Raw genomic sequence first — 17,352 nt, forward strand, 5'->3', positions numbered from 1 at the left:
TATGATAAAATTAAAGTGTTATTCGCTACAGTTAAGCTCTCGCATCACGTTCAGCTGAAAACTGTCTTTCACATACATTCTAGACATGAACTTCTGTACACTTTCACTTATGAAAAGTAAATGTTTCATACATTTGTGACTAAAGACCTTGCGCCATACTGAGCACTGTGCCGTCAGTGCAGTGCACGTCAATCATGTAATTAACTACTGAATATTAGTCATCTTAATGTTATTTAATTTTTACAGTGTCCTTGAGTGTGAATGCAGATAGGTGCAAGTATTTCACGAGAGGTAGCTTACTTGTACTATTTTTCTGTGGCGTGCATCATGTAACAGTAATTACTGAGCTGTTAACTGCTACTATACAACATCGTTACGGATCCAAAGTCCGATACTTCACGTCCAAAGAGGCTATTCCAAACTGGGAAGGACTAATTAAAAGAAACGAGATGTAGCATCGCAGCAGCTTCTTTAATTTAGAAAAAATAAGAGAAATTTTTCATTAAGAGCATATGACTTCCAAATGACAGACAGCTGATGAAAAGCATGTCGCAGTGCTTCTTCAATGCGAAAAAACTACAAGTAACGCAATGGTACATAACAGTGTTTCAGATATTAGTGGCGCAGTGGAATGTACTACTGCAGCGGGAACATTGTCGTGGGGAACATATCGAGTGGTGACGCCCAAGCTGCTGCACTAGACGCGGCCCTGCTGCTCCCGGTGTCTTCAGAAGTAGCGCTCTTGCTGCTCGTGGCGCCTCCTGATGCTGTCACCCTCTTCGGACGAGTCGGAGGAGTCTGACCGCGATTCGGGCGCCTCCACGCTCTCGCCGTAGGCGTCGCTCGGCGAGCGCAGCTGGTCCGGGCACTTCGTCCTTGCGTCGGAGGGACACTCGTCGGGGTCGTCCAGTCTCGTGAACTCTGCAACGCAAACGGGACAAGGTCATCAGCTATAATATACCGCATAAGGATTTAAGTCAGCACTTACAAAACTCTGATAATTTGGCTTACAGTGTGCAAGTTTCAGATATTTCTAACTTCATTCACAATAGTAATGTTTCGGAGCGCCAGTTCTCCAGGTCATAAACAAAACATGGAGAGAATACTGCCAGCCTGTTTTACACCTTTTTAATGAAATCCAATTAGTGGCTCAGGTCAGAAGATAGCGAAACTCTTAGTAGAAGACACAACTTATGCACATAAGATAGTCATACAACGGTATCGAAAACAAATGACGGTAACACTTGTGAAGATGAGGAACAAGGAAGTATCTCCCATAAAAAGAAGATGAGAGTGATCAAGAAATTAAATTTATTACATGCAACTGGTTGCTTATTATATCATTATAAGGACAAAGAAATGAATAGCAGCTAATTCGAGGCTCAGCTGCAAACTAATGCCTCCGAATTTTTGTGTGAAAGCTCTTCAAACTTATTCAGTAAAACTAAGTTCTACATCTTTATTGTTCACGTCTACATATTTATTTCTCAGCATAGCAGTTCTGGATACGAACACGTTTCTCATTATGAGCGACAGGTTTATTAATGCCCCCACTATAGAATGTTTGACATTGTACCACACAAGCGGCTTGTAGTGAAATGGCGTGCTTATGGAATATTGTCTCAGTTATGTGACTGGATTTGTGACTTCCTGTCAGAGATGTTGCAGTTCGTACTAATTGGCGGATAGTCATCGAGTGAAATAGAAGTGATTTCTGGCGTTCCCCAAGGTAGTGTTATATGCCCTTTGCTGTCTCTTATCTATATAAACGATTTGGGAGACAATCTGAGCAGCCGTCTTAGGTTGTTTGCAGATGACGCTGTCGTTTAACGACTACTAAAGTCATCAGAAAATCAAAACAAAATTGTGAAACGATTTAGAAAAGATATCTGAATGATGCGAAAATTGGCAATTGACCGTCAATAACTAAAATGTGAGGTCATCCACATGAGTACTAAAAAGTATTCGTTACACTTAGGATACACTATAAATCCGTCAAATCCAAAGGTGGTTAAATTCAACTAAGTGCCCAGCAAATTCATTTACGAACAATTTAAATTGGAAGGAATACATAGAAACTGTTGTGGGGAAGGCTAACCAAATACTGCGTTTTATTGGAAGGATACATAGAAAAAGTAAAAGATCTACTAAGGATACTGCCTACGCTACGCTTGTACGTCCTCTGCGCGGTGTGGGATCCTTACCAGATAGGACTGACGGACTACATCGAAAAAATTCAAAGAAGGGCAGAACGTTTCGTATTATCGCGAAATATGGGAGAGTGTGTCACTGAAATGATACAAGATTTTGGCTGGACATCTTCTCACGAAATTCCAATAACCAACTTTCTCCCCGAATGCCAAAATGTTTTGCTGACACCGACGTACGTAGGGTGAAACGATCACCAGGACAAAATAAGGGAAATCAGAACTCTATAAGAGATTGGAATAATAGAGAATTGTAAAGGTTGTTCGATGTGCCCTCTCTCAGACACCTAAATGTGATTTGTAGAGCATCCATGTAGATATAGATGTAGACGGAGCCACAGCATCACCTATGCTTGCACCGCTTCATCACCACCAAAGTGAAGTCGTTGAAGCTTTTCTTTAAGTTTTGGAAACAGTTGTGTGTGGTCTGGCGCCGTCGTGGTGACTATGCTGCATGGACAGACGAACTCTTAAAACTATTAACTCGGTTACAAAACGCTGTTACTCATCCCCTGACAAAGTTACGTCATATCCGCCAATTTCCATACTACAATTGGGAGCTCTAAAGCGGCGGGCTGCAAATGTGTAGCTAAGAAGAAGAATGGTGTAAGAATGCTAGTTACATTTGTTTTATTTACAAACCGTCAAGAGTTTTCACGTAAGAAATTCGGAGGCATTACTTTTCAGCACACCTTCCTAGAAGATATGCTTCAAGTCATACCTGCCACACACGTTTCGCATATAGGGGGCATGATCTCACACAAGCGCTTTATGGCAGTTTATCCGGTTCATGAAACGGAGCTGCGCGGAACTCTTAGTAATAACACACCAATTGCAGTTCTCCACCGCAGTGCTTCATAGACACGTTATTGCATGAGCTTCAAGAAGCGTTCTCTATGCCTACAGGATTTAGTACACACCAAAACCAGGAAAAAGTTTTAGAAACTTCTGTTCGGGATCAAATACGTTTTTAGAAATTTACTGTTCTACGAGAAGCGTTCAATGAGTAGCAACACTTTCTCGGCCAATTTCGGTTGCTAAATTACGGAACTTGCTGTGGAATATCGTGGAATATTCCCTCATCAGCTAATGAAATTCCGATGGGTGGCGTCTGTAACGAAGATGCGTTGCAATCAGAGGGCTGTCATTGATTTCCTTTTGACGCATATACATATGCGCTTGCAGAATATCTACGCAGACTTGGCAGTGAACAAAATCACGGTGAGCCCCTGACCCAGGCGTCCAGGCGTCCATTATCACTGCAACAAGGTCGCAAAAAGCCGTCCGATCTCCCGCATGCCTTCCCGCCGTACAGCTGTGGTCCTGCGGCATTTAACAAACAGTTTTAGCGTGTTCGTCCCCATAAAAATGCAAACGAAGTTCTCCTTCTCCATGACACAAGGCCTAAAACGAGTCCGCACACCAGAGAGGTTCTAACAAAACGTCGTTGGACTGTTCTTCCTCATCGAACCTGCAGCCTGCATCACACACCTTCCGAGTCTCATGTATTACCCCTAATTAAGCATTCTGTCCGCGGGAAATAGTACGTGGGCGCTGGAAGGACATTGATGCAGCCAGACCTTGCCTCCAACGTCAACTAATAGACTGGTACCATGCGAGAATACAAACTAACTCAGTCATGTCACAAAGGCCATCGCATTGAACGGACATTATGTTCTAAAATCGGGTTTTGGGTGTGGAAAAATAAGGTTTTGCAGACAAGAGATTTGGAAATAATATGATTTACTGGCATCTTGAAAGAAGGAAAACAACCTGATTTCAGAAAACAGTTTTGTACTGCTTTTTGAAGCTTGCTCGCTCATGGGTCGCGAATTATCACTGCTTACTGGGGTAGGTTGTCTTCCTTTTGATATTAATTACTTATTACTCTGTACTTACTCTCAGACTGTGATGCTGTTGTCACGTGCAGGATTTTCAACTGTCTCCTGCTATACCCATTCCATACATACCTGTCTGAGGTTGTGCTGGCATCAGATGAAGGTTAGTGATTTAGTGAAGTGTGAACAACTTTAACAATGATATGGTGTCTCATTATTCCACGCGGTAATGGCAATTATGGTATTCTGTTATATTTTATCGTAGAGCATTAATTGACAGAAACGAGACATGTAGGCAGCACAGCATCGTCAGCGTCGCATTCAATCCGGAAAAAAAATTCAGCAGTTAGTCCCTGCGACATGATCATTCGCTACAAAAACAAAGGAACACGGTAAACCATATACATCGGTCACTCCGCCTGTGGCTGAGAGATTGTTGCCACAAATTGAAGGCTATTGCGAAAAGTATGTGCGAAGAATTGAGGCAGCTGAAGACATATACCACTCTCTTATGCGGTTCCGCCTGTTCAAGTAATTAATTCACCAATATATGTTACGGGTGTGTCACCCGGCTACGAGGCTACAAGATCGCCACAAATCATCTAACGGACTTCAAGGTGAATAGCTGACGATTTGCAGTTCCCTTCCACATCTACATCTACAACTACCTTTACATCTGCATGACTCTCGTTCAGTTTTCTAGTAGAGGGCTCATCGAACCACTTGCTCACTATGTCCTTACCGTTACACTCTCGAACAGCACACGGGAAGAATGAACGCTTAAATCCCTCCATGGGAGCTCTGATTTCTCTTGCTTTTTACGATAATCATTAATCCGTATGCAAGTGGGCGTCAACAAAATATTTTAACGTCTACGGTAGAAAATTGGAGATTGAAATGTTGCGAAAAACTGTCATCGCATCGGAGAACGTGTTTGTTTTAATGTTGGACACCCGACACCACTTATAATAGCGTGAAACTCTCTCCTCTGCACTGCCTTGGACTTCACCAATGTCCTGATAAGGATCTCGTACTGCACAGCAGTACTTGATCAGAGGACAAGTATACTGAAGACAGTCTGTTTGGTGGATATCTTGCATCTTGTAAGCAGTCTTCGGTTAGCCTCAGCACATCATCATCTGTGTGATCGTTCCAAATTAAGTTTGTAACTATTATTCCAAAGTATTAAGCTGAATTTACAATTTTAAGATTTTTGTGATTTGTCGTGTAACCGAAATTCTACGAAGTTCTTTCAGTACTTATGTGGATGACCTCATATTTTTATTATTTGTAGTCAATTGCTACTTTTCGTTCCATACACATATGGTGTATAAATAATTTTGTAATTGGTTTTAATCTTCTGTTGACTTTACTAGGCGCTAAATTACAGCATCATCCGTAAACAGTATAAGATGATTGCTCGCATTGTCTACTAAATCATTAAAGTAGATTAGGAACTTATGAAGGCCGGTAACTCTCCCTTGGTGAAGGGCAGATTTAGCTTCCGTTTTACTCGATCAGTTTCCTTCATTGACGGCGAACTGTCACTTTTCTGACAGCAAATTACGAATCAAGTCGCACAATTGAGACGACACTCGATAGACACGCCGTTTGATTAGAAGCCACTTGTGAGAAACGGCATCAAAAGCTTTCTGTAAACACGGTTTGAGATTCCCTGCCGGTAGCACTCACCTTTTAAGAGAACAGATAGTTAGTTCCGTCGCACAGGAACGATATAGTCTGAATCCTTGCTGTGTTACAGTAGATCCGAATTATACTCGCTGACGAGTTGGGATGCACACAGAATGGAATAGTAAATAACTACACAGATGCAATTTATCAAGTTATCATCCAGACAAGCTTTAGTATCAATGTATGGACAGGAATTCTGAATCAAAGACTCATAGAAAACTGCTTATTATCAATGTCTCAAATTCGTCACACAGTAGCATTGGAAAAGGCAGCTAATGTACTTTATGCTCGTCGTCGTGAAACAGTATTTTGTACGCCTCGTATAGCAGTATTTAACATAAAGGTTTGATGGGTGATACATTGGTTTTGGAGAGGTCGAATAGTCTCTCCTATCACCTGACTTTAAGCCCTTGTATTTCGGCCTATACGGTGCTTTAAACACGCTGATGTATTCCATACTTATCGCAAACAAGCACATATGTGACGAAATCCGTGCACACTCAGGTGTATTCACACGATTCGATGTTCTTTAAGGAGGAATGAAGTATGTGCAGGAATGAATGCACACGACGGACGTGTAACATACATACAAACTGATTGCAGTTTTCATGCTGTACAGTGAAACGTACTTAGAGTTTGGTAAGGTCGTCCTTATATGCCATGATATACTGATCTACTTATACAGCGTTCTGCGAAACATTTTTGTGATTATTCCGCATTTGTGTATTCCAATAGCGTGACAGAATCTGTGGTGCGATTATTAGTTGCACTGCATCGACATACGTGTTTCCACCTCCAGATCTGTTGTCAAATGAACGAAAGTTCACTAGGGAATGGGGCTGAAATTCCAAAATGGCCATGCCTTGGCAGACGAAAACACCCATGCCACGCAGGGTCTGCGATTGCAACACTGGTTTCATATTCAAGTGTGGGCAGTTACTCTGGACGATCACGTCATTGGGCCATATGTCCTTCCAGAATAACTGCCCACTCTTTAATACCAAACGAGTATTGCAATCGCTGAACCTGCGTGGCACGAGTGTGTTCGTCTGCCAAGGTATGGCCATTTCGCAGTTTCAGAGCCTATTCCCTGGTGAGCTTACATTCATTTGAGAACAGATCTCGAGGTGGAAACGAGTATGTCGATGCTGAGATGCGAGAACCACATGCAGTGGGCAACGCATTGTGGAAAAGCGGCTGGACCCATAATATGCACCCTCTGTACGGATGTAATTGCTGCTCACGCAGAACGTCCCAGACGATACTGACTAACACCCACTGCACGTGCAAGTGTCAGAGAACTCGTTGACGGTTTCTCTTCGACGCTGTGCAGTACAGCTTGAAAATCGGGCGTTCAGCGTCGCCGTGGAGCGCCACAGCCACGCCTCCCCACGGTGAGGGCACCTGTGTCTCGGAGGCGCTGCGTAATAGGCAAAACGTTTGTCCAATGGCGTGTACGTTGCGGAAAGCTTTCTTGATGCAGCCGAATAGTAGCTTTTTCTTTAAATTGATCTTCACCATACACAATAACGATGTCTGTGTATTCTGAAACCGTTTACTGCATCGGAGACGCAGAGGCATTGAACAGGTCGCGCAGCAAGAGAGATAATAAGTGACAGTAAGTGACCATCTGACGTAGTACACGTCACCCGGTACCCTATTACATACGAGGGTAACCATCTCTCAGGCTTTTCTTTTTCCCTCAGCAGACGTGGACGGGTTACTCATCTGATTTGGAACGGTACATTTACGGATATGGGTTCATGTTCAAAACAATGTGTATTCACTCCCCTGTAGAAGTCCAAGAGGTTGTAACGGGAATTTTTTGAACACCCTGTATAAAATATATCAATTTATGCTCTTGCAAGGAATATCTGATTTTAAAGTTCAGTAGCTTTATAAAGAAAAGTTAAATTGAAGAAGAAGATTATCGTTATACTGATGTTTTTTGACGTGTACCAATAAATTTCGTGAGATTTTCGTTCTTGTTATCATTTTAAATTTTCCCTTCAAACTTTATGATAAATTCTGGATTTACATAGGTCGTGCTTTTAATTTTATATCTACATAATATGTTCCCAGTCAGTGTTTTACAACGATAACATGTCAGTACCCCCAATCAGGATATAGTGCTAAGGACCAAATAAAGCAGTAACCAACAAAAATGCCTAACTTCTCATTACACACTAAATCAGGAGGAGTGATCTGTCTCGTTGCAGATATCTACGACAGAGATTACGACAACAGCAAGCTTACGTCACACACGTGTATTCACAAAATCTGTATTTAAATCCTGTAATTATATGTGCGATCTAAAACACTGCATACATACTGCTCCTTGGCGTTAAATTTTACTTTCGCTGACTTTCTGTGTCTTTTATTCTACAGAACGATGTGCTGCTGCCATTAAGTATCTTTTATTCCATTGACAAACGCTTCTTTTGTACTACAGACAAGTGTGTACGTTCACTTACACTTTAGTGTTATTTCTCAAGATATTAGTATCGAGACGCGGCGCTACGAATGTCGCTTATTATGATTGTAACGAATATATGTGTTCAAACATTAATTTTCTGTTTCTGAACTATGATGTGACATTTGTGTAAAATGTATTCTGTATCAGTGGATATGTTTGACCATGCTTTGTAAATACAGATGTTTTTCATCCCGTTTTCCGTGTTACTGGTAGTAGGAGACAGAAGATATACTTTGAATTCGAGTATAGATAGCACTGTAAGATACTTTGCAATTGAGCTCTCTGACCGACAGGTACGGTTTTCCAGACTTCTACATGTGTAAGAATAACACATCTAGCTATGTATAGATGTGTTGTGTTATTATGCAACACGAAATTTGTCTACTTGTTGTTACTGTTTATATGTTGCGTCTTAACAGTGTGTTAATGCTATAGCTCTCGCAGTCCCATATTTCTACTCATGTTGTGTATGAAATCACGTATTTTGACGACTATACTACGCACAGTTACGCATGACACGCGAGTTTTTATGTCCAAACGAGGACGATGTGTCCATCTGAGTTACAGGTAAATACTGCGTCGAGTATAGTAGAATTGTCTTTATGTTGTAACTTCCCTTTCAATATGATGTGTTGTTACTATTTTCGAAGCACTTCGTAATAGGCCACATCCGAGACTCGTAGTGCTGAATATATCACAGTTTTAAATTCTGTGTGGTAGAATGATGATTCTCTCCAAATTTAAGAGAAGCTATGGTGTGAACTCAGAAGAAAATTATCAGTTACAGTGTACTCGATAATATCGGCATTTTTCATATCTTCCTTCGAAGCAACAATTTCGTTTTCAATTTTATCTCCTACGAAAAATCGCAAATGAAAAGGGAAAATTGAATGTGTACCGTAATTCAGAGATCTTAAGCTAGTGTGTGAATAATAATGGGTAAGGAACGAAATTAATTTCAGAACATTGCTCACCGATGTTGGTGCGACATCTGCAGACCCTCAGGAAGCACTCGTTGCTGAACAAGTAGTAGGCACCGTCCGGGTCGCGGACGCACACGGGGCTGTACTCGAGGGTGCAGCGGTCCTCGCACGGCCGCGCCGTCGTCGACCTCCGCCTCGCGCCGCACACCGCCACCACGGCGACAACTGCAACGCAGGCGCGAGAAACATCAAGCTGTCGCTCGTTTATAATCACAAACCACTTCTCAGTGCAGGTAACAGTTACTTCCATAATGGGTTTACGTTGTGAGGTCCACGAATGTTAATTAAAACGTTCACTGTGGAGACAAAATTCGTGGGATACCTCTTTATATCGCATCGAACATCTTTCTGCCCGGCGCACTGCAGCAATTCCATGCGACATGGACTCGACAAGTCATTGGAAGCCCCATGAAGAAATATTGAGCCATATTGTCTCTACAGCCGTCCATAATTGCGAAAGTGTTGTGAGTTCTGGGTTTTGTCCACGACCTGACCTCTCGATTACGTTGCATACAAGTTAGATGTTATTCATTTCGGGCGATCTGGATGGCCAACTCGTTCACTAGATTTGTCCAGAATGTTCCTCAAACCAATAGCGAAGAGTTGTAGCCCGGTGACATGATGCATTGTTATCCACAAAATAAGAAGTTCTGGACAGCCTGCAAACGATCTCTAAATAGCCGAACATAACCATTTACAGTCAATAATCGGTTCAGTTGCACCAGAGGACTCAGTCCATTCCGTGCAAACACAGCACCCGCCAATATGGAGCCACCACAAGTTTTCACAGTGGCCTGTTGATAAGTTGGATCCATGACTTCCTGAGGTCTGCGCCACACTCGAAACCTACCATCGGCTCTTAATAACCAAATCGTTACTCATATGAGCAGGCGTCTATGCTGGAAGTGGGTGCGAGCCAAGGAAAGGCGCTGAAGGCGATGTCGTGTTGTTAGCAAAGGTAATCGCGTCGGTCGTCTGCTGCCATAGCCCATGAACGCCAAATTTCGCCACTATCTCCTAAGAGATACGTTCGACAAGCGTCTCAATCTGATTTCGGCGCTTATCTCATTAAGTGTTGCTTGTCTGTCAGCACTGACAAGTCAACGCATAAGCCGCTGCTGTCGGCCGTGAAGTGAAGGCCATTGGCCACTACGTTGTCCGTGATAAGAGGTAATTCCTGAGACTGGTGTTCTCGGCACACTCCTGACGCTGTGGATTTCGGAATACTAATCCAACAATACCCAAAATGGAATGTCCCACGCATCTGGCTCCAACTACCACTCTTGACTTACAAAGTCTGTTAATTCCCTTCGTGCGATTATTATGGTAGCCCCGCCAATGCACTGCCAATCATATATTTTGTCTTGTCTTGTCCCATGACTTCTACCACGTCAGTGTACAAGTACTTCTCGTTGTACACATGTCTTACAATGTTGTTTTGCTAAGGAACTAAAATTTTCGTCACAAGTCTTAACGCCAAGGAATCATATACCACATAAACAGCCATACATAGTAAACAGAAAGTGCACGCGCCAGGTTAGGCGAGAGCAGTATTGCATGCTTCCTGCACTCGGGTAGGCGCGCCGGCCCCGGATCGAATCCGTCCGGCGGATTAACGATGAGGGCTGGTGTGTCAACTATCCTGGAAATGATTTTTAGGCGGTTTTCCACATCCCACTAAGCGAATACTGGCCCCATCTCCTGACTCAGTTACACGACTCGCAAACATTTGAAACCGTTCGCACTGTTTCACGGCTTACACTAGGCGTAGACAGCTGGGATACACTACTTCCGTCCCCCCCGGGGGGTACGGAGTGGCGACGGGCAGGGAATCCGGCCCCCCTCTGACATTACCAGATCCGTAGTAACCGGTGGGGACCCCGCGTTGAAGCGGGGCAAAGGCCCCAGGAAATAATTATAGTAGACAGAAAGTGAATTATGATATGTGTGAACATTTCCTGTGTTATTGTTCGGTACATAATCGCAACTAGCACTTGTGATCATTGCACATCGCATGTGAATTCATGGCTTATGTCACATTCCACAGCAGCTTCGTCAGTAACGACACATGGATGACAAACATGTTGACGCTGATTCAGTGCTATATATGATGGTTCACTACTTCATATCGTAATCACGGTGGTCTTCCAATCCTACTTCGTTCTGCAAAAATTTTTTCCACTACACAGTGGTTTCCCTCTTTTCGTACACCGATGGAAGTGTGACAGTGCAGTTGAGCGTGGAGGATTGTGGTTGAATTCCTCGACTGGCTACTCGTACTTACGTTTTCGAGGCTCCCCTAAATCATTTAAGACAAATTCCGAATTTGTTTATTTCAATTTGTTTATTTATCTTCCAAAAATGGCTCTGAGCACTATGGGACTCAACTGCTAAGGTCATTAGTCCCCTAGAACTTAGAACTAGTTAAACCTAACTAACCTAAGGACATCACAAACATCCATGCCCGAGGCAAGATTCGAACCTGCGACCGTAGCGGTCCTGTGGTTCCAGACTGCAGCGCCTTTAACACCACTAGGATTCACGTTTACGTTACATTCCTAAGTCTCCATTAAATCTGTATTAAAATTTCTGTTATTTAATTTCTTGCACCTGTACTATTTCGAGCATCTAGTGTTTCATATCTCTGGTTTCATCACCGAATTCACTGCTGATTGGGGTGCCAAACTTTCATTGTTATCTGCCAATAGCTTCTGGAGTAACAACGACAGTTTTAATTGGCGGTGAAAGAGTTGTAACATTGTCACTAACAACAGAAAAATTATCGACGGCGAACGAAATGTAGACCGAAAAGTCCGTAAAAATCATTGCATCATGTTTACATAATGACTACGACGTTTATGTAAGATGTCTGGTAGGATGCTAGTTGTACTGCCGATCTTCGGCTAGGAACAAATGAGTTGTAAATAGGAGGATAAAATGACAGAAGTGTTATGTATTTCAAAGTAGTAAGAACTAATAAAGTGAAACATAAAGAACACGAAAATTTATAGCCATGTCAGTAGTAACAACAAGTACAGAATATGCGGGTGCATAGTATGAAATAGACACTTCCAGGCTCTGAACATATCGTTCGGCCACGTTTAGCAGCCACCTTTCTACAAAATCAGGAAGCATCGAGAAGTCCGCTTATAGCTGGAACATCATTCTTTACACGAAGATAAGAGATTTAAATACTCGACAGCTCATCATCCTGAAGTTAATCTTCTTAATTACGTATAAGCAATGAAGAATCGTAGGTAGTGAGGAAATAGATTAGTTTCTCGCTGGAAGTCAGAAACAGAATATTTTAAAAGATGTGAAAGCGGGCAGTGTAAATCTGCAGAAGTTAATAAACTGAAAACAAGATGATGTGAGAAAAATGCTGCTTGAGATAGTATGTTTATAAGAGATTTCGAAGAAATGAAAAGTGTTGTTATTTACAAATGGTAGATAGGGGACTCTATTAAAGGTAGAGCGAAAGGCAGAGGTACATCGAAGGTCAGAACTACGGAGAGGAGCAGTGTTGCAGCGTGATATAAGAAAAGAAAAATACCGATAATAAACAAGTATATACATCAGTGATGTCATCGGAGCGCTCCGAGCGAGGTGGCGCAGTGGTTAGACACTGGTCTCGCATTCGGGAGGACGACGGTTCAATCCCGCGTCCGGCCATCCTGATTTAGGTTTTAGGTGATTTCCCTAAATCACTCCAGGCAAATGCCGGGATGGTTCCTCTGAAAGGGCACGGCCGACTTCCTTCCCCATCCTTCCCTAATCCGATGAGACCGATGACGTCGCTATCTGGTCTCCTTCCCCAAACATCCTAACCCCTCATCAGAGCGTGAAGCACTGAATATTATGATATAACAAGTCTCTACGGGTTGGCAATAATGTGTAGTACTGAAATAATGTGTAGCACTGAATAGTCAGTGAGGAGGTTAGAAGCTTCAAGAATGGTCAAAGATGTGTTCAATAACAATCACGATTATTAAAGTACAGAAGGGAATACGACGCGATAAGTTCGGCCAGTCTGAAACCCCAAGCTCGCTATCACTGAGTGATACACAGAGGAATGCAAAGAGAAACCAGTGATTTCGATGAGTAAATATGAGTTAGACTAGAGAAACGGAGAAATGCTTGAGAACCAATTTGAACTAGTGAATAATTACAGAAATAAACTTCGTAGAATGTGCTGATAGAGAAAAAGGTTTTACGGCGCGAAATACAGACAAAAATGAAAAACAGCTATCAAAAAATGTAATTGCTTAGGCAAACCTTTGCCCCATATGACATCAGAATCATAAGATTTTACTTTCAAATAGAGTTTCGACATTTACAAAGGAGGGTATTACCACAAAAAAAAGCAGTGGATGAAACACAAAACTCTAGAAAGTAGTCACGTATTGAAGTCAAACGTGAACGATAAGCGATTCAGAAACGAAGGGAACCGGCCTGAGTGGTCGAGCGGTTCTAGGCGCTGCAGTCTGGAACCACGCAACCGCTACGGCCGCAGGTTCGAATCCTGCCTCGGGCATGGATGTGTGTGATGTCCTTAGGTTAGGTTTAAGTAGTTCGAAGTTCTAGGGGACTGATGACCACAGCCGTTAAGTCTCATAGGGCTCAGAGCCATTTGAACCATCTGAACAAGAAGGGAACCGAATCTTTTGAAGCGTATTGTTGTAGAAAAATGCTGAAGTTAAGAATGGTAGATATGTATCTAATGAGGTGCTGAAATGAAATGAGGAGAAAAGAAATTTATGGAAGAACGTGAGTAAGAGGGGGGATCTTCCTGATGCAACAGTAACTGGCTCGTTTGATAATTGAGAGAAGTTTGTGTGCGTGTTTGGAAGAGTGCTGGGAGGGCAGGAAAGGGGGGTGGGGGGGGGGAATGAGGGGTACAAATTCTACAGGGAGCAATAAGACGAGGGAATGAATATGGTAAGGAGGTTTCAATGTACATAGGTTGGTATCTTTATTCGGAGTTGAAGAGAATTACTCACGATAGACTGGTCGGGAGTGCTTTATCAAAACAGTATTTCACCTAAATTCTGGATCAGCTGCCAACTGGACTTTTACTACGGTAAATTCTCGAAACAAATGTGAACAGAACATTACGCAAACATAATGGGAATTTTAGCAAGATTTGTTATGGTTTCTCGACCCGTTGACGAGCACGTCATTAGGGGCGGATTACTATCTTGGTCGGACAAGGATGGCTTGTGAACTCTTCGTGTACTTGCAGTCAGCTATTTAGAAGAATGACATTGAGCCTAAATCTGGATAGCTGAATCAGCTTTAGAACCATGGTCCTCCAGAATATGGCTCACGTTTCTTAAATAACGAGTCAACACACCCACTAACTCTTGATGGGGAGGAAAGGGCAAATAGCACGAGTGTTAAGCGGCGTGAGAGTCGTTTGGAAACTGTGAACCACAGGATGTATGCCTTCTGTGTATTGCTTACTACCACTACCTCATTTTACTCTCAAGTTCAGAGTCTGACGAATGCTTCAGTAGTAATACAATTGTGCAACGACATCGAGCAAGTGATATTCCATGTAACCACTGGGTAAAATGAAGCTAAGAGTAAACTGAGATGTTTACTTAGTTTCCAATGACAATAAGTGCTAGGTCAGTTACACGTCCCAGTACTTCACCATACAGTACGGACATAGCTGTTACATTGTTAAACCATGAGAATACATGCTTTTATGTACATCATACATCACCACACTCATTACAAAGTACGAATTGAATATACTGCCATTCTGTGTAGTATCAAAGTGTTCACTAAGAACGCTTCCGATAACGGCGAAGTATTGTATTAAGATGCGTGCGCTTACCAGCAAGAACCACGAGAGCAGCTTTCATTTTTGCGGCTGTTCCAACGCAGCCCTGATATCGTCCGCCATTTATAACCGCCACAGTCTTACTCAGCTGTTGCCGTTGTGGTTTGCGAAGCTTATCACAAACGCTTTTCCAGAGAGTAAGCAATGTTCGGACTGCGCCTGACGACAGATCTAAAATCAGTAAACAAGATGATATATGTCTTGCAACCTTGTAGCTATATTCCTAACTACCACATATTGCTGACATACTTTATTGAGAAATAATGTACTTGGTACAAATTTATCACCTCACAAACTCTTTTATTTTCAACTAGAAGAACGGAGCTGAAGTATTATGGAGGCGACAATATTTTAATGGGCGGTAATGTACAGAGTGCTCCAAAAATATTGTTTCACATTTCTGGTGGTTCTAAAGGAGGCTTACCTCATAATTAGTTACGCAGGGGCAACTGTGTCACGTTTTTAACCCCGAGCTCAGATACGTACGTTCACGAAATGGACTAAAGAAGTACTCGATACGACAAACATTTTATGTTGTGTGACTTCTATCTGCACAGCAGTTTTAAAACATTCAGTGGAAGAAAATCTTCATGTACGGCAAATTATTGCAAAGCGTCAGTAATGAGTGTAGGTAGTTCCTATTCCGACTGCACAATTGTTTCTTATACAATACTACTCACCATTGTGAACACCGTTCCCTTTGTACAAATGGTTCAAATGGCTCTGAGCACTATGTAACTTAACATCTGAGGTCATCAGTCCCCTAGAACTTAGAACTACTTAAACGTAACTAACCTATGGACATCACACACATACATGCCCGAGGCAGGATTCGAACCTGCGACCGTAGCGGTCGGGTGGTTCCAGACTGAAGCGCCTAGAACCGCTCGGCACACCGGCCGGCTGTTCCCTTTGTAGCTAGACCATTGTTTTCACCCAGACACATTCCACGACAGTTGTGGAACGATCAAGGGGCAACAATTTATTTTGCGTGACAGTATAGCTGATGGAGGATCTGTGAATTTCTAATTAGTGGGTACCTGATAATATCTGCTACTTATTTTACACATCTGTATAACGTGCCAAATTTTTGTTTTCTGCTACTGAATATTCATATTAGTCATAGATATATCCCAAACACATATTAATCAACAAAAACATAGGTATAAGTAGTATTAAGAGTAAAAGTAACTACAGAACCAAATTGCTTTGGATTTAGTATGTGTAACAGATAGACAGACGTACCCACACCTGAACGTCAAGTGACAAGTCTACCATATTCACTGATCAGCTAGAAAATTATGACCACCAACCTACTACCGATATAAACGCGTCCAGGCGACAGCAGCGTCACCTGGCGAGGAATGACTGTGAGGCACACGCACGATGCGTGTAGTGTCAGTGAACGTGCAGTCCGTGTGTAAAATGGGGGAGGCGCGCTATTGATCTGAGTTTGACCGAGGGCAGGTTATCCTGATCCTGACGCACGGCATTTCGGAAACTGCACTACTTGTCGGGTGCTTGAGGCGTGCTGTGGCTAATGTCTTCAACACGTGTCGAAACTGGGGTGAAACCACTTCCAGATGTCTTGGGGTAGGGTGGCCACCCCTCATTACAGATGACGGACGTCGTAGTGTGGGCGGACTCGTGAAAGAGGGCGAATTGTGGTGAAACTGACATCAAACTTTAATGCTGAGCAGAATACAAGTACGTCTGAACACACAGTGCCACGAACACTACAAACGATGGGCCTCGGCAGCTGACGACCCATGCATGTGCCAGTGCTAACCCTATGACATCAGAAACTACGACCGAAGTGGGCACGTGACCATCGGTACTGGATGTTGACGCTGAGGCAGAGATGTGCATGGTCTGATGAATTCCGATATCTTCTTCATCATGCTGAAGGGAGTGCGCGAGTTCCAATTGATTTATTCCCCCCCCCCCCCCCCCAATCCCAACACGCCAGATCTGAATCCGATCGCGTACGAGGAAGGTGATTGAATGTGACGTCATTGTCCACCTCACCGTATTTACAGGGATTAGGTGATTTTGTATGCCGATGTGGTGCTGTCTCGCTGCAGCAGCCTGGCAACGCCTCATTGCTCCCATGTCATGACGAGTCGCCGCTGTTATCCGTGGCAAAGGTGAACATACCGGGAACGTGAGAGGTGGTCATAATGTTCTGGCTGATCAGTTTATGTATATGTGTATATGTGTATAGTACTGACAAAAAATGAAGCAATAATCAATGGAGAAGGAAACGAAATGAAATTTCACATGGTGAGACTGTAGGTGATGTTTTTGC

General features: G+C 42.8%; 1 protein-coding gene across 1 annotated transcript; it reads right to left on the reverse strand.

Annotated features, from left to right (window-relative positions):
- Window positions 1–520: 520 nt before the first annotated feature.
- LOC124777862 (greglin-like) lies at window positions 521–15,112 on the reverse strand. Its single transcript, XM_047253397.1, has 3 exons — window positions 15,039–15,112; window positions 9,188–9,361; window positions 521–921 (listed from the first exon to the last, which is right to left on the reverse strand). The coding sequence occupies exons 1-3, from the start codon at window positions 15,064–15,066 to the stop codon at window positions 728–730; spliced, it is 396 nt and encodes a 131-aa protein (XP_047109353.1). The 5' UTR covers window positions 15,067–15,112; the 3' UTR covers window positions 521–727.
- Between the last annotated feature and the right edge of the window lie 2,240 nt (window positions 15,113–17,352).

The sequence above is a fragment of the Schistocerca piceifrons genome, chromosome 2 (assembly GCF_021461385.2).
Source record: "Schistocerca piceifrons isolate TAMUIC-IGC-003096 chromosome 2, iqSchPice1.1, whole genome shotgun sequence".
NCBI classification, from domain to species: domain Eukaryota; kingdom Metazoa; phylum Arthropoda; class Insecta; order Orthoptera; family Acrididae; genus Schistocerca; species Schistocerca piceifrons.